We start from the raw sequence: 17,815 nt of genomic DNA, 5'->3' as shown, positions 1-17,815 counted from the left end.
CATTTTAGAAGAAAACATAGGCAGTAAGCTCTCTGACATCTCTCGCAGCAATATATTTGCTGATTTGTCTCCACAGGCAAGTCAAATAAAAGACAGGATAAACAAATGGGACTTTATCAAACTAAAAAGCTTCTGCACAGCTAAGGACAATAAGAACAGAATAAAAAGACAAACTACACAATGGGAGAATGTATTTGACATAGCGTCTGATAAGGGGTTAATAACCAAAATTTATAAAGAACTTGTAAAACTTAATACCAGGAAGACAAACAATCCAATCCAAAAATGGGCAAAAGAAATGAATAGACACTTCTCCAAAGAGGACACACAGATGGCCAATAGGCATATGAAAAAATGTTCAACATCACTAATGATTAGAGAAATGCAAATTAAAACCACAATGAGATATCACCTCACACCAGTCAGAATGGCGCTCATCAACAAAACAACACAGAATAAGTGCTGGTGAGGATGTGGAGAAAAGGGAACCCTCCTGCACTGCTGGTGGGAATGCAGACTGGTGCAGCCACTGTGGAAAACAGTATGGAGATTCCTCAAGAAATTAAAAATCGAACTGCCTTTTGACTCAGCTATACTACTGTTAGGAATATATCCCAAGAACACCATAGCACTGTTTGAAAAGAAGAAATGCACCCCCATGTTTATGGCAGCATTGTTCACAATAGCAAAGATTTGGAAACAGCCCAAGTGTCCATCAGAGGACGAGTGGATTAAAAAGCTTTGGTATATATATACTATGGAATACTACTCAGCCATAAGGAATGATGACATAGGATCTTTTACAACAACATGGATGGGCCTTGATAACATTATACTGAGTGAAAGAAGTAAATCAGAAAAAACTAAGAACTATACGTTTCCATACATAGGTGGGACATAAAGATGAGACTCAGAGACATGAACAACAGTGTTGGGGTTACAGGGTGGGGGGAGGAGAGGGAGGGGGTTGGGGGGAGGGGAGGGGCACAAAGATCATGGCTTTTCAGCATTTGCCATATTCCCCCCTTAATCTATAGACAGACAGCAAATATTTACATATGGTGTTCCCACTATAAAGACTGCTGTCTTAGGGACAAATGCTGATAAACTATTTCAGCAGTTCCTCCTTCTTCAAAGACTTATATGTCAACATAGAGCTCCATGTTTCATAGGACATACTCAAGCTCACTCCATGCTCCCTGGAGCTTAAGCAAAAGGGAATGCCCCCCCCCTTTTTTTTTGAGTATTTTTTCTTTTATTTATTTATTTTTTGTATATTTCTGAGGATGCGGATGGGGAGGCAGTCAGACAGACTCCTGCATGCGCCTGACTGGGATCCACCTGGCATGCCTACCGGGGGGAATGCTCTGCCCATCTGGGGTGTTTCTCTGTTAGGACTGGAGCCATTCTAGTGACTGGGGCAGAGGTCATGGGGCTATCCTTAGTGCCCAGGGTGGATTTGCTCCAGTGGAGCCTTGGCTGTGGGCCGGAAAAGAGAGACGAAGAGGAAGGAGAGGGGGAGGAGTGGAGAGGTAGATGGGCGCTTCTCCTGTGTGCTCTGGCCAGGAATCTAACCCGGGAATCCTGCACACCAGGCCAATGACTCTGACGGGTCTATCATATCATGCTTTTTTTTTTTTTTTTTTTTTTATAATTTTATTTTTTTACTGGGGTGACATCAATAAATCAGGATACATATATTCAAAGATAACAAGTCCAGGTTATCTTGTCGTTCAATTATATAGCATACCCACCACCCAAAGTCAGATTGTCCTCTGTCACCTTCTATCTAGTTTTCTTTGTGCCCCTCCCCACCCCCTATCCCTCTCCCATTCCCCCCTCCCCACCCCGTAACCACCACACTCTTATCAATGTCTCTTAGTTTCACTATTATGTCCCACCTACGTATGGAATAATACAGTTCCTGTTTTTTTCTGATTTACTTATTTCACTTCGTATCATGTTATCAAGATCCCACCATTTTGCTGTAAATGTTCCGATGTCATCATTTCTTATGGCTGAGTAGTATTCCATAGTGTATATGTGCCACATCTTCTTTATCCAGTCATCTATTGATGGGCTTTTTGGTTGTTTCCATGTCCTGGCCACTGTGAACAATGCTGCAATAAACATGGGGCTGCATGTGTCTTTACGTATCAATGTTTCTGAGTTTTGGGGATATATACCCAGTAGAGGGATTGCTGGGTCATAAGGTAGTTCTATTTGCAGTTTTTTGAGGAACCACCATACTTTCTTCCATAATGGTTGTACTACTTTACATTCCCACCAACAGTGTATGAGGGTTCCTTTTTCTCCACAGCCTCTCCAACATTTGCTATTACCTGACTTGCTAATAACAGCTAATCGAACAGGTGTGAGGTGGTATCTCATTGCCGTTTTGATTTGCATTTCTCTAATAGCTAAAGAAGATGAGCATCTTTTCATATATCTGTTGGCCATTTGTATTTCTTCCTGGGAGAAGTGTCTATTCATATCCTCTTCCCATTTTTTTATTGGATTGTTTGTTTGTTTGTTGTTGAGTTTTATGAGTTCTTTGTATATTTTGGATATTAGGCCCTTATCTGAGCTGTTGTTTGAAAATATCATTTCCCATTTAGTTGGCTTTCTGTTTATTTTGTTATCAGTTTCTCTTGCTGAGCAAAAACTTCTTAGTCTGATGTAGTCCCATTCATTAATTTTTGCCTTCACTTCTCTTGCCATTGGAGTCAAATTCATAAAATGCTCTTTAAAACGCAGGTCCATGAGTTGAGTACCTATGTCTTCTTCTATGTACTTAATTGTTTCAGGTTTTATGTTTAGATCTTTGATCCATTTTGAGTTAATTTTTGTAGAGGGGTAGAGACTGTAGTCCAGTTTCATTCTTTTGCATGTGGCATTCCAGTTTTCCCAACACCATTTGTTGAAGAGGCTTTCTTTTCTCCATTGTGTGTTGTTGGCCCCTTTATCAAAAATTATTTGACTATATATATGTGGTTTTATTTCTGGACTTTCTATTCTGTTCCATTGGTCTGAGTGTCTATTTTTCTGCCAATACCATGCTGTTTTGATTGTCGTGGCCCTATAATAGAGTTTGAAGTCAGGTATTGTTATGCCCCCAGCTTCATTCTTTTTCTTTAGGATTGCTTTGGCTATTCGGGGTTTTTTATAGTTCCATATAAATCTGATGATTTTTTGCTCTATTTTTTTAAAAAATGTCATTGGAAGTTCGATGAGAATTGCATTAAATTTGTATATTGCTTTGGGTAATATAGCCATCTTGATTATATTTATTCTTCCTAGCCAAGAACAAGGTATATTCTTCCATCTCATTATATCTTTTTCGATTTCCCTTAACAATGGTTTATAGTTTTCATTATATAAGTCCTTTACATTCTTTGTTATGTTTATTCCTAAGTATTTTATTTTTTTTGTTGCAATCGTGAAGGGGATTATTCTTTTGAGTTCCTTCTCAGTTGTTTCATTGTTGGCATATAGAAAGGCTATTGACTTCTGTATGTTAATTTTGTATCCTGCGACCTTACTGTATTGGCTTATTGTTTCTAGTAGTCTTTTTGTGGATTCTTTGGGGTTTTGGATGTATAGGATCATATCATCTGCAAAAAGTGATACCTTTACTTCTTCTTTTCTGATATGGATGCCTTTTATTTCTTTGTCTTGTCTGATTGCTCTGGCTAGAACCTCTAGTACCACATTAAATAAGAGTGGAGAGAGTGGACAACCCTGTCTTGTTCCTGATTTAAGGGGGAAAGCCTTCAGTTTAGTGCCATTTAATATGATGTTAGCTGATGGTTTATCATATATGGCCTTTATCATGTTGAGATATTTTCCTTCTATACCCATTTTGTTGAGAGTCTTAAACATAAAATTGTGTTGTATTTTATCAAAAGCCTTTTCTGCGTCTATTGATAAGATCATGTGGTTTTTGTTCTTTGTTTTGTTGATATGGTGTATTACATTAACCGTTTTACATATGTTGAACCATCCTTGAGATTCTGGGATGAATCCCACTTGATCATGATGTATTATTTTTTTAATATGTTGTTGTATTCGATTTGCTAGTATTTTGTTTAGCATTTTAGCATCTGTATTCATTAGAGATATTGGTCTGTAGTTTTCTTTTTTTGTGCCATCCTTGCCTGGTTTTGGTATGAGGGTTATGTTGGCCTCATAAAATGTGTTTGGAAGTATTGCTTCTTCTTCAATTTTTTGGAAGACTTTGAGTAGAATAGGAACCAAGTCTTCTTTGAATGTTTGATAAAATTCGCTGGTATAGCCGTCAGGGCCTGGACTTTTCTTTTTGGGGAGGTTTTTAATGGTTTTTTCTATTTCTTCTCTACTGATAGGCCTGTTTAGGCTTTCTGCTTCTTCTTGACTCAGTCTAGGAAGGTTGTATTTTTCTAGGAATTTATCCATTTCTTCTAGGTTGTTGAATTTAGTGGCATAAAGTTTTTCATAGTAATCTACAATAATTCTTTGTATATCTACGGTGTCCGTGGTGATTTCTCCTCTTTCATTTTGGATTTTGCTTATATGAGTTCTTTCTCTTTTTTCCTTGGTAAGTCTTGCCAGGGGTTTGTCAATTTTGTTGATCTTTTCAAAGAACCAGCTCCTTGTTCTATTAATTTTTTCTATAGTTTTTCTGTTCTCTAATTCATTTATTTCTGCTCTGATTTTTATTATCTCCTTTCTTCGGCTGGTTTTGGGTTGTCTTTGTTCTTCTTTTTCTAGTTCCTTAAGGTGAGAAGTTAAGTGGTTCACTTGGGCTCTCTCTTGTTTGTTCATATATGCCTGAAGCGATATGAACTTCCCTCTTATCACTGCTTTTGCTGCATCCCATAGATTCTGATATGTCGTATTGTCATTTTCATTAGTCTGTATATATCTTTTGACCTCTGCACTTATTTCTTCTTTGACCCATTCATTTTTTAAAAGTATGTTGTTTAGTTTCCACATTTTTGTGGGAATTTTTCCTCTTTTTTGCAGTTGAATTCTAGCTTCAAGGCTTTATGATCAGAAAATATGCTTGGTACAACTTCAATTTTTCTGAATTTGCTGTTGTTGTTTTTGTGGCCCAACATATGGTCAATTCTTGAGAATGATCCATGTACACTGGAGAAAAATGTATACTCAGTCACTTTGGGATGAAATGTCCTGTAGATGTCTATCATATCCAGGTGCTCTAGTGTTTTGTTTAAGGCCACTATGTCTTTGTTGATTCTCTGTTTGGATGACCGATCTAGAGCCGTCAGCGGTGTATTGAGGTCTCCAAGTATGATTGTATTTTTGTCAGTTTTTGTTTTAAGATCAATAAGTAGCTGTCTTATATATTTTGGTGCTCCTTGGTTTGGTGCATATATATTAAGAATTGTTATGTCTTCTTGATTCAGTGTCCCCTTAGCCATTATGAAATGGCCATTTTTGTCTCTGAGTACTTTTCCTGTCTTATAGTCAGCATTATCCGATATGAGTATTGCTACACCTGCTTTTTTTTTGGATGTTATTTGCTTGGAGTATTGTTTTCCAGCCTTTCACTTTGAATTTGTTTTTATCCTTGTTACTTAGATGAGTTTCCTGTAGGCAGCATACAGTTGGATTTTCTTTTTTAATCCATTCTGCTACTCTGTGCCTTTTTATTGGTGAGTTTAATCCGTTTACATTTAGTGTAATTATTGATACTTGTGAGTTCCCTATTGCCATTTTATATCTTGCTTTCTGTTAGTTTTGTGTCTTGTTTGATCCTTCTCTTTCGTTTTTCTATCTTTTGTTTTTATTTGGTTGTATTCCATACATCTTTCCTCTGTTGCTATCTTTTTTATCTCATGTGCTTCTGTGGTGGTTTTTTCAACGGTGGTTACCTTTAAGTAATGAAAAGGGTCCCTACCCTGTTCATTGTAGCGAACTATTTTGTGAGTACTTTTGCACTCCATCGTCCTTTGCTACTGTTAATCTCCATCTTCTCCCCCTCTTTCCTTTTGTTGTTGTCACAGTTTAAATTTGGTTTTATTGTGTTCTTCTTGGAGCTTTTACTTGTGGCTCTGTTTTTTTTTTTGTTCTTTGTATCTGATTGGAGAACCCCCTTTAGTAATTCCTGGAGTGGGGGTTTTCTGATGATAAATTCCCTCATCTTTTCTGTATCTGTGAATGTTTTTATTTCTCCTTCGTATTTGAAGGATAGCTTTTATGGGTATAGTATTCGTGGCTGAAAGTTCCTCTCTTTCAGGACTTTAAATATTGGGGTCCACTCTCTTCTACCTTATAGAGTTTCTGCTGAGAAATCTGATGATAGTCTAATGGGCCTTCCTTTATATGTTGTACTCTTCTTTTCCCTGGCTGCCTTGAGAATTTTTTCTTTGCTGTTGGTTTGTGTCAATTTCATTATGATATGCCTTGGAGTAGGTTTGTTGGGGTTAAGAAAACTTGGAGTTCTGTTTGCTTCTTGAACTTGAGGCTTTAGTTCTTTCCACAGGCTTGGGAAGTTCTCATCTATTATTTGTTTGAGTATGTTCTCCATTCCATTTTCTCTCTCTTCTCCCTCTGATATACCTATTATTCTTATGTTATTCTTTTTGATGGAGTCAGATAATTCTTGTAGGGCTATCTCATTTTTTTTAATTTTTGAGTCTCTTTCTTCTTCTCTCTGTTGTGCCTCAAGTTGCTTGTCTTCTGTTTCACTAATCCTCTCTTCTATCTGACCTGTTCTATTAGCTAAGCTTGTTACTTCGTTTTTCAGCTCGTGAATTGAGTTTTTCATCTCTCTTTGATTTGTTTTTATAGTTTCAATTTCCTTGGACATATATTCTTTGTGTTCATTGAGTTGTTTTCTGAGCTCCCTAAATTGCCTTTCTGTGTTTTCTTGTATATCTCAGAGGATTTTTAGGATTTCTATCTTGAATTCTCTGTCATTTAGCTCCAAGGTTTCCAACATATTAAATTTTTTCTCCATAGATTTTTCCTCATCTAGCTGTGTTACCTCTCTTTCTTTTGTATCCATGATATTCGATTTTCTCTTCCTTAATGGCATCTGAGGGTGGTTTTGTTGATAGTATTATGAGATTTAATAAAGAATAAAAAGTTAAAAAAAATAAAAAAAATAAAAAATCGAAAAGAGTTGTTTTTTTAAAAAAAATTAATAATTAAATAAAGAAAAATAAAATAAAATAAAAATTTAAAAACAAAGGAAATTATTCCCCCCCATTCCTTTTTTCCTCTCCTCTCCTCTCCCCTCTTTCTTGAGAAAATCTTGTGGTGGACTGTGAATTATAACAAACAATGCCTGTGATGGAGGGCCTGAATTGGGGAAAAGTAATAAAGGGGCAAAAAAAAAAAAAAAAAGAAAAAGAAAAAAAAGAGCATGTGGACCCACAAAAAGCAAATAAGGAAAAAATTTTGGTCAAGAATAAAATGATTTGCTTTTAGGTTTTGATTGTCTAAGAGTTATGATGAGAGGAATAAGAGGAAAATGGAAAAATGGGGGGACAAATTAAAAAATTACTATTGTATTTAGTGGAACAAGAACTAGATAATATGGAGAGCCAGGGATGGGAGCACTGCTAGTGAGTTAAAAAAGTGAAGTAAAAACCCCCCAAAATGCCACAAACATAGGTTTGAGTCCCAGATAAGATAATTTGTTTGTTATTGAGGTTTGAATGAGAGGAGATGTAAAGGAGAAGGGAAGAAACTAATATAGAGGGAGAAAAGAAAGAGAGAGAGAGAAAAAAAAGGGAACCACTAAAAGAACAAAAAAGAAAGGAGAGAGAGAGAGAGAGTTAAGGGTTTTGGAGTGCAACCCTCATAGAGAGAAAGGAAGAGAAGAGAAAAGATAATGGGAGATGTAACACTTATGGGTAGTGTAGTTCAAGGAGAGGAGAGAGTAAGACTGGTAGAGAGTTAATCGGCCAAATTGGAGGAGGAAAAAAAAAGTATCAAGAATGAAGATAAGAGAAACAAACGAACAAATATAATAAAATGGGATAGGTTATAAAGTCTGCAGATTATTCTTGATTTTTAGAGGTTATCTTCTTGCTTTTTCTTTTCTCTCCCTCTTCCTGGTCGGTGACTCTGTACCCTTGGTTCTGCCCCTTTGGCACGCTCAGGTAGAGGTTTGCAGTTGATAAGTCTCTATGGCAATGTCATATATTGTGCTTTAGTCTCGTTGGCAGTCGAAGCTCATTAGCATTTATAGGCTCCGACAGTGAGAGAGTCCGTGTTCCTGGAGCCTTTCTCCTAGTCTTTCCTTCCTCAATTAGTAGCCTGATAATCCAGCTATGGGGTTGCTGCTGCCTCTGCCTGGATAGTAAGCGGCTCAAAGAGCTGGCAACTCCCCACTCTATTTCCACTCAGCACAGGGCTCTGGGTAAGGCTCAGTCAGTCAGAGCTGCTAGCATAATCAGGCAGGCTTTCCGCCCACTCAAAGACCTCTGGCTCTGCCACTCTGTCCGGTAACACAAGCGGGCGCCCACTTCCAGGGCGCTTGGAGGAAACTCTCACTCACTGTCTGTGACCAGGATATCCGGCCAGCAGTCTCACGCTCTGAGTGAAACCCCCAACCACAGGGAAAAGTTGCAGCGTTGGAATTGAGTCTCACTCCGTCCCCGTGCGCGGCTTTTGCAAGGCACTGGGGCGGCTCGAGATTCCGCTTTGGCCCACACAAAGGCCCCTGACTCTGCCCCTCTGTGCGATAACAGGGGCGCGCACTGCCGAGGCACTCGGAGGAATCGCTCACTTCTTATCTGCGCGCGCACACCAGGATATGGGGCCGGCCGCAGTTCCCTCTGAGTGAAACACCCTCCAGCACAGAAAATCTCCACCGTTGGAATTAGTTCTCACTCCCTCCCGTGCGTGGCTTTCCCAGGGCGCTGGGGCTGCCCAGAGACTCTGCCCTCGGCCCACAGAAAGGCCTCTGACCCTGCCTATCCGTGGGGCAACACGGGCACCCACTCTCGGGGCCTAGGAAGAAATTCTCGCCCACTAACTGCACACCAACCAGGAGACCGGGTAAAATGGCCGCTCTGCTTGTCTTTCTTTGTTTGGGTTTGGCGCGAGTGTTAGCTTGTATTGCCCGGGTTGCCACAGGATCAGATTTTCCTCGGCTTGGATCTCCATGTCACAGCCTGGTTCGGCCGTTTGTGCCGCGGCGGCCTGGATCTATTCACCCCTTTTGCCCGCCTCAGTTTCTATATTCACAGTTACCAGAGAAAGCCGCCCTGTTTAGGTTAGTGAGGAAGGCGGAGCATTTCTTACTCCCTATTTCCTTCGGGGTTTGGTTATATATTTAGCCAATTTTTCACTCAATCATACCTTTGGGTGTATTGCAAAGCATCTGGAAGCTCCAAGTATAGGTTTTTCTGTTTCTGGTTGAAGATCTTGTTGAGTTTTGGGGGAGATTTATCGGTATCGCTTCCTACCCCGCCATTACTCTGACATCATCCTCCATATCATGCTTTTTACTTAAAAAAAAAAAAATTACATTTCTTTTGAACAGGAGACACCAAATCTTTTTCTCCTGCAAACTACTACCTTCTTTATTAGATCTAGCTAATAACACTGTTCTGTCTTTTTTCCAAATAGCTCCAGATATATGGAAAAGATTTATATAGGCATATGGGGATCCTCAAACCCCTCAGCGAGATCTTCTGAGAATGGCTTTTAAGATACCTAGAGGCAGAAAAAGCCCAATAGAGATCAGGGGAACTACCAGCTTTTAGGATACACCCTTAAAGGCTCCAACACCCCAAAGGGGTCTCATAGGATGCCATCTGGGTCCTGCTTCAATAGTGGAAAGGAAGGTCATTGAGCTAAAGCCTGCCAGGCTTACACACCTCTGCTGTGAGGAAACAGGGACACTGGAAGGTGGGCTTCCCCCTCGCTCCTCTAAGGGAGGGTTCAGTCTCTTCCAGCCCTGCTCCAGCCACCAATGACCTAACCTTGCCCAGAAAGCTGGGGTTTGCCACTGAAGGCTGAAGGTGCCCAGGGCCGTGGGCCCCATCTACGATACTGTGGATGGGCCTAGGGTATTTCTTCCAAGAAGCAGGTAAACTGATCTCATTCGCACAAGGGCCACTTAACTATATTTTGCCTGAATAGTCAGGTTTTTTATTCTTCCCTCAAAGATCTCTGTTGTGGGTGTTGATAGTCCTATTTTCTGCTGCTTTGCTTAATATATAGTGTTTCCTTTATCCCTCCTACCTCAATGCCCCACTCATATTTCAGACTGGGACCTACTCCTAATTTAGAGCTCTCTTTCCTCCTTTTGCCAACTTGTATTATGAATTTACCTTTGCCACCCAGCTTAGTGTATCCCAAGGTTCTCTTTACCAGGCCACAGTCACAGAGCTCCAGGGAAAAGCAACCTGGTCTCATCTCTCCAGGCAGAGGAGAACAGAAGCTCCATATCCACGCATGCTGCAAATGGCTTTTTCCAGTCTACCTGAATCATTACCAGCTAGAAGCAGCGGTCATTGGGACTTGGACATGAGCTGCAAAGTATAGAATGGTGACAACAATTCCAGTGCCATGCGGACTTTTCCTGTGGGGAACTTTCCTGGACTCCTGCTCCCTGTGACAGCTCCTAACAGACTGAACTGTGGTTGGGTTGCATTTTTCAGGGATTTGGCATGGTGATGGGGCCATCTTGGACTTGGGGAACATGTTAAGGACACTACTCTTTTAGGGATTCTTGCTGTATGGGCCAAGGGTTTGCTTAAAGGCTTTTAATCACTGTAAAAAAAAAATAGAGGACTGGATGAAGAAGATGGGGCACATATACACCATGGTATACTATTCAGCTAGGAGAAATGGTGACATCGGATCACTTATAGCGGAATGGTGGACTCTTGGTAGCATTGTGCGGGGTGAAATAAGCGAATCAGAAAGAAACAGGAACTGCAGGATTCCATACATTGGGGGGACATAAAAGCGAGACTAGGAGGCATGGACAGGAGTGTGGTGGCTATGGGGGGTGGGGGGAGGGAAGGAGGGAGAGGGGGAGGGGGAGGGGTACAGAGAGAACTGGATGGAGGGTGGCAGAGGATGATCTCTTTTCGGGTGATGGGTATGCAACAGAACTAAATGACAAGATAACCTGGAAATGTTTTCTTTGAATGTATGTACCCTGATTTATTGATGTCACCCCATTAAAATAAAAATTTATTTAAAAAAAAAAGGTATCTAAAGTGGACAGTTGTAATCAAACTCTTTAGTGCTTGTGAATCTATTGAGTGCAGCATTAGTTGTTTATACTGCCCTCTGTTTCTACACTTTATCCCATCTAGACTTGCTTACAGTCACTAAAGTGAAAGACACATACCAAAAATTGAAATCGCCTCTTCACAGATGCTTGACTCTATAGCCAAGCTGACTGAGTTACTGCTACTTGTGCATGTATATCATTTTTATACCTTGGAGCCTTTTCCCTAATGTTCCCTCTTCCAGGAATGTACTCCTGGTCAATTCTCTATATCTATATACCTATTTGGAGTCCACCATAGAAGGCATTAGGCAAGGGGACAGAGATGAAAAGAGAAAGGCCTCAACACCTGTCTTATAAGAACATATCTAGTGAAGAAGAAAATCAAGCAAACCAAGGCCCTGGCCAGTTGGCTCAGTGGTAGAGCGTCGGCCTGGCATGCAGGAGTCCCGGGTTCGATTCCCGGCCAGGGCACACAGAAGAAGTGCCCATTTGCTTCTCCACCCCTTCCCCTCTCCTTCCTCTCTGTCTCTCTCTTCCCCTCCTGCAGCCAAGGCTCCATTGGAGCAAAGTTGGCCCAGGCGCTGGAGCTGGAGCTGGCTCTATGGCCTCTGCCTCAGGTGCTAGAATGGCTCTGGTTGCATCAGAGTGATGCCCCAGATGGGCAGAGCATCGCCCCCTGGTGGGCATTCTGGTTGGATCCTGGTCGGGCACATTCAGGAGTCTGACTGCCTCCCCATTTCCAACTTCAGGAAAATACCAAAAACAAAACAAAACAAAAAAACAAGCAAACCAAACAATAAGACTGCATAAGTAAAGTGATCTATAGATGTACACATGATCAACTGTGGTGGGAGATAGAAATAATAAATTCAGACTCCATGGAGGAGTAGCATCTGAACTGGAACTATAAATTCTCTAAAAACTTTCTCATAGGGACATTAATCTCATTCAAACCTCACAATGACCCTGTGAGACAGACTGAAATTAGCAACCCCACTTTATAGCTGAGAAACTTGATCTTCAAGATGTTTAAACAGGCCTGACCAGGTGGTGGTACAGTGGATAGAGTTCAGACTGGGATGCAGAGGACCCAGGTTCAAAACCCTGAGGTCGCTGGTTTGAGCATGGGCTCACCAGTTTGAGCATGGGGTTGCTGGCTTGAGCGTGGGATCATAGACATGACCCCATGGTCATTGGTTTGAGCCCAAAGGTTGTTGGCTTGAAGCCCAAGGTCTCTGGCTTGAGCAAGGAAGGGGTCATTCGCTCTGCTGAACCCCCTAGTCAAGGCACATGAGAAAGCAATCAATGAACAACTAAAGTGGCGTAATGAAGAATTGATGCTTCTCATCTCTCTCCTTTCCTGTCTGTCTGTCCCTATCTGTCCCTCTCCCTGACTCTGTCTCTGACACACACACACACACACACACACACACACACACACACACAGATGTCTAAACAGCCCTGGCTAGTTAGTTCCGTCATTAGAGTATCCTCCTGAAACACTAAGGTTCTGGGTTTGATCCCCAGTCAGGGCACATATCAGGTGTGACCAATGAATGCACAACTAAGTGGAACAACAAATGAATGCTTTGCCCTCTCTTTCTCTCTCTCTAAAGTCAATGTTAAAACAAAATATGTTTAAACAATATGCTTAAGTCACAGAGCTGGTAGGTGGAAGGATCTGTACCCAAACATACATATGTTGCCCCTAAATTCAGAGGGCAGGACGCTCCAATACACTTAACTTTCAGCTGTCCTTCAAGCCCAGCTCCAAATTCAGTTCTACCATGTATTTTCCCTTCTGTGAAACATCACAGTATTTTATACTTCTCTTAAGATAGCAAATTACTTTCCACCTCATGTTAGGGATAGATTCTCCTCTTATACTAGACTACTGGCTTCCTTGGGACAGGATCCGACTCCTGATTTAATACAGTGATTTGCATAGAGCAGATACTAAATATTTTCAATTATCAATACTGTCCTCATTCTTTGACCTGGATCCACCCAGCAAGCCCCCTACCAGGCAATGCTCTGCCCTTCTGGGCCACTGCTCTGTTCCTTGGCAATTGAGCTATTTTAGCACCTGAGGCAAGGCCATGGAGCCATCCTCAGCACCTGGAGCCAACCATTCTAGTGATGGAATGGGGTGGGAAGTGGAAAAGCAGATGGTTGCTTCTGTGTGCCCTGATCAGGAATCAAATCCAGGACTTCCACACGCTGGGCCAATGCTCTACTAGTGAGCCAACCAGCCAGGACCTATAATTTTTGTGTGTGTGTGTGTGACAGAGACAGAGGATAGATAGGGACCTACAGACAGGAAGAGAGATGAGAAGCATCAATTCTTCATTGCAACTTCTTAGTTGTTCATTGATTGCTTTCTCATATGTGCCTTGATGGGGGGGGCTACAGCAGAGCAAGTGACCCCCCACTCAAGCCAGCGACCTTGGGCTCAAGCTGGTGAGCCTTGCTCAAACCAGATGAGCCCATATTCAAGCCCACGACCTCGGGGTTTTGAACCTAGGTCCTGTGTCCCAGTCTGACGCTCTAGCCACTGCCTAGTCAGGTTTAATTTCTTCTTTTTAATTACTATTGCCTATAGTCTTGAGTACAAGACTTAGCTACTTTGTGTCTAGTTTTTAACTGATCATCAAATCTCCAGGGCCTTCCCAGTGCAATTTACTCTCTAAATTATTGCCACATTCATTTTAATGTCCTTATGTCTTCTGCTTTTAAACCTCTCATTGTTTCCCTTTGCTTATATATACAACATTGAACACAAAGCCTTCTAGCCCCTGGCTTTAATTTTTGTTTCTGGTGTTGCTCTTAGGCTGCTCTACATGAGCTTTCTTAATTTTAACAAAACCATTCTATTGAATGCCTTGAATATGTTCATTTTGTTTGAATAATGCTTTGTTTGTTTTCATCTCTAGCTCGTTTCCATTATGCTTTTCTGGATATCGTCCCTCTTCCCCTCTGCCTCTACCCATCCTAATGCCACTACATCATTGATGGCATACTTCTGCTATGAAGTCTTTCCTCATAGCAACCTTCTTCCCTTAAATTTCATCAAACTTAAATCAGTATCACTCATTTGGTACATAGCGCGTTGCACCAAATTGCTCTCTCTCCAAGGGAAATGTAAGATCTCCAAAGTAAAAAAGAAAGTTTCCTTTCACATTTAATTTGGTTCTACTCAATAAACATTGTTGTTTGACTGCTTCACCATTATTTCCCCCACCCCCCTTATAAAAATGCAACAAAGACATTCCAGTAATTGAAATATTTTTCTTTTCTCCCAGAAACATAATGTCCAAAGTTTCCTGTCCCACACACTCAAAACATTTTCTTCCAACCATTTTATCTATATTCAGAAGCATCTCTGGTGCACTACGTTGGGACCGACTTCTTTAAACTCTGCGGCAGTGACCCACATGTCCTGGAAGGCAGACAGGGATGCAAGAATAGAGCCTCCCATCCACACGGATATTTTCCTTTCTTGGGGAGCTGTAACCTGCACAGGGGTATTGGCAGGTGCCACATCTGCTATATTTTTAACTAGCCGCTTGTTTAAACAAGGGAATAAGGTTGATCCCCCAGCAAGAATAATATTGGAGAAAAAGGAATTCCTCAAATCTGTGTCACATTTCATTATGCTGCTGAAGCACATCTTGTCAATGCCAGGCGTCTCAACGTTCAGGAGAGATGGACAGAAGAGAGCCTCTGGACATTGAAAGAGCTGGTCATGGAGCTTGAGCATCTTCCCATCAGGTAGTTGGTAAACTTTCTCTATATCTCTAGGTTTCTTGGCCATTTCCTCTTCGTAGTTCATTGCCACATAACAACAGTTTTCCTTAATGTCTGCAACAATCCTTCTGTCTGCAGCGCTAAGCAGCATGATGCCATGGTCCTTCAGCAGCCTCATGAGGTAGTTGGTGAGGTCAAGGCCAGCCAGTTGTAGCTGCTGGACACCATGAGGGAGACAGTGACCTTCAAAAATGGGGACACACTGGGTAATTCCAGCACCTGAATTCAGCACAAAGCCAGTTGTGAAACCAACAGAAAAGAGAGCCAGCACCCCCTGGGTGGACATATAGAAGGCAGGAACCCCCAGATGCTCAAAAAACACTTCAGTGATCTGTTGTCGTTTAGCCAGTGGGTTCAGAGCTGGCTCAGTAATTAAGACTGGGCCATCACACGGCTTTAGCTTCAGGTTATGGTCATAGATATGCTTCCATGTGATCTCCATGTCCCCCCAGGAAGTAATGAGACCACGCTCCACCGGGTAGCTGTAGGAAGGACAATAGCATAAATGTAAGTTTCTACTCTTTGAACCTGGGCTAATCCCCATGTTTATCACCAATACCCCTTTATAGGCAGTGACTGCCAGAGCCTCTCAGAGAAGGTAACTACCAGCAAAAGGAGAACAACTACCTTCCTCTGCAATTTCTTTTGCTTTCTATTCCCCTCATGTACTTTGTAAGACCCTTTGTAACTTAAAAAAGTTGGTGCGGGGGTGGTGTGGAATATTCACGTAATAGTTCTGTTTTACCATCAATTAATTGAAAATAACCCAAATGACAAATGTACCATGAGTTAAGTAACGTTCTTAAATGAACTTGTATTTTATGAATGATAACTATACATTTGAGTGCATTTCTATACATACAGAGCGCAAGTAATAGTCACTACTTCAGTGCTTGGTATTCTCGGAGATTTGTGGCCTGGCCTAGGCACTTGCAATAACGCCGGCTAGCCGAGACCCTCCTGGCTTCCTTCCCTTCCCTTGTGCACTTCATCTCGGCTCTCTTTCCTTCCCCTCCTGTGGGTCCTGCCTCCCAGAAAGAGGCGGTACCTAATGGACAGCGCGCTTCTCCGCGCCTGCGCTTGATCACCCACACACAGCTCCGGATCGCCCTTGGCTGCCCAGCTCTGGCCTTTGGCACGGCCGATAATGTTCGGGTAGATAAACTGAGGCTCCCGAGCCCCAGCCAGTCCCGCCTTGATTACTCCTGAGCCGTTGTCGATCACCACGGGGGGCTGGTATTTGCTCATACTGCGGACGGACGCTCCCGCTGCTGTGCCTGCGGGCCCAGCCGGGAGAACGGAACGTGCTGGGCGCAGCCCGTGGGCGGCCTTCCAGGGTTCCAGTGATGCGCGGGAGCAGACGGCCAGAACGCCGCATCACAGAGGCCTCTCAAAGGCCCTAGGCGCCGGAGGCCTGCTAGCTGGTGGGGGGCTGGAGCCATGCCCATAGACTCTCCGTGCGCAGTGCGCTTGCCATTGGGTCTCCCTCGTGGCTTCACTCCTTAATTAACCCCGGGAATCCCAGAATACAATGATCAGGAAAAACTGATTTTCCTCTCCAAAGATGCACTCTAACCCTTCACAAGTGGCTTTTTCTAATACTTCAATGAGCTATAAAAACAGTTTTATTTCCCCAAACCGTGGAATTTTGCTTAAGTGTCTGAACAGGGACCTGGGGGATGCTCTGGAATATGTTGAAACTGGAAAGTTGGAGATACTAGACAGGAGGCAGTTGTCTCAGCAGGGGAGGCAGTTGCGCCTGCTTTGAAACCTCATCAACTTCTGAAAAGGGGGGGTGGGGGGAAGGGAATGCTAGATTTAAAGTGGGTTTTAAAAACTTTTATTATTGTTTCTATATACTGGGCAATAGTTGGTTTGTAAGCATAATGTACTCAAAACCAAAATTATAGAATCTCACTATTTATTATTTATTTGAGCAGTCTCATCAGGTTATCTCCTGGAGATAATATGGAAGCTCTTATTCTGAAAAATTATGGGTTTTTAGGCCTAAGAATGTGTCTGCCTCTTTGCAGGAAAAGAAGTATTACTTAAGTCATATGAGCTCAGGCTTAAAAATATTTCAATACCTTGAGTGCCAAAAAGTGCATCTTGATGCCTGTTTTGTTTCCCCATTCAATTTTGCAAATCCTGTAGAAGATTTTAAAATTAGTACGCAATTTAGAAGTTCTGGTCTACAGAAGCAGAGAAGGAAATTCAAAAGCTATTTACACGTTTCTCCACTAGGGGCTTAGAAGAGTCGCTTTCTCTCTGGCTAAATTCCAGCGTTGGGGTTTGCTAATGCCCATCTTGCTGGGTCAGGTAACTGGGATCCGTGAGGGTGCGCCCTTCCAGGTTAGCAAAGCCTGGAAACTCTCAACAGCGCGATATTGGAAAAAGATATGTAGTAAACACTTCTTTCCGGTAAAGGAAGGGGACCTAGCGGACGGGTGGGGCGTGGCCTTTAAAAAAAAGTTCATGCAAATTCCAACTTTTGAAATAATAGCACTATTCAATTGGTGTTCAATTGGACATATACTTATTTTCCCTTTTCCGGTTTTCTTTTTTATTTTTCTATTGAAATTTACATTAATTTTGCTTAATTAGCTTTAGTAGCAAGTGAACTGCAAGGTAGAGTATCTATATCTAGACTTCAAGAACAGTATAAAGAAGCTTAGTTTCCGTAGTGTAGTGGTTATCACGTTCGCCTAACACGCGAAAGGTCCCCGGTTCGAAACCGGGCGGAAACAACTTTTCTCCATCTTTAGAGGACAGTTAAGTTGTGCTCTAGACTTTTAAAAA

At 41.9% G+C, this 17,815-nt stretch overlaps 1 protein-coding gene and 1 non-coding gene across 2 annotated transcripts; one reads left to right on the top strand and one right to left on the bottom strand.

The window, feature by feature from the left end:
• Positions 1 to 14,514: 14,514 nt before the first annotated feature.
• ACTRT3 (actin related protein T3) lies at positions 14,515 to 16,381 on the bottom strand. Its single transcript, XM_066241709.1, has 2 exons — positions 16,065 to 16,381; positions 14,515 to 15,498 (listed from the first exon to the last, which is right to left on the bottom strand). Exons 1-2 carry the CDS (start codon positions 16,262 to 16,264, stop codon positions 14,580 to 14,582), a joined length of 1,119 nt encoding a protein of 372 aa, XP_066097806.1. The 5' UTR covers positions 16,265 to 16,381; the 3' UTR covers positions 14,515 to 14,579.
• Positions 16,382 to 17,690: 1,309 nt separating this feature from the next.
• Positions 17,691 to 17,763, top strand: TRNAV-AAC (transfer RNA valine (anticodon AAC)). The gene has a single exon. It is a non-coding gene; the product is annotated as a tRNA-Val (tRNA).
• Positions 17,764 to 17,815: the final 52 nt, after the last annotated feature.

This window comes from Saccopteryx bilineata, chromosome 8, assembly GCF_036850765.1.
Source record: "Saccopteryx bilineata isolate mSacBil1 chromosome 8, mSacBil1_pri_phased_curated, whole genome shotgun sequence".
In the NCBI taxonomy this organism is placed as follows: Eukaryota; Metazoa; Chordata; class Mammalia; order Chiroptera; family Emballonuridae; genus Saccopteryx; species Saccopteryx bilineata.
Note: the sequence above shows the minus strand (reverse complement) of the source record. Positions and strands in the feature narration are given on the sequence as shown.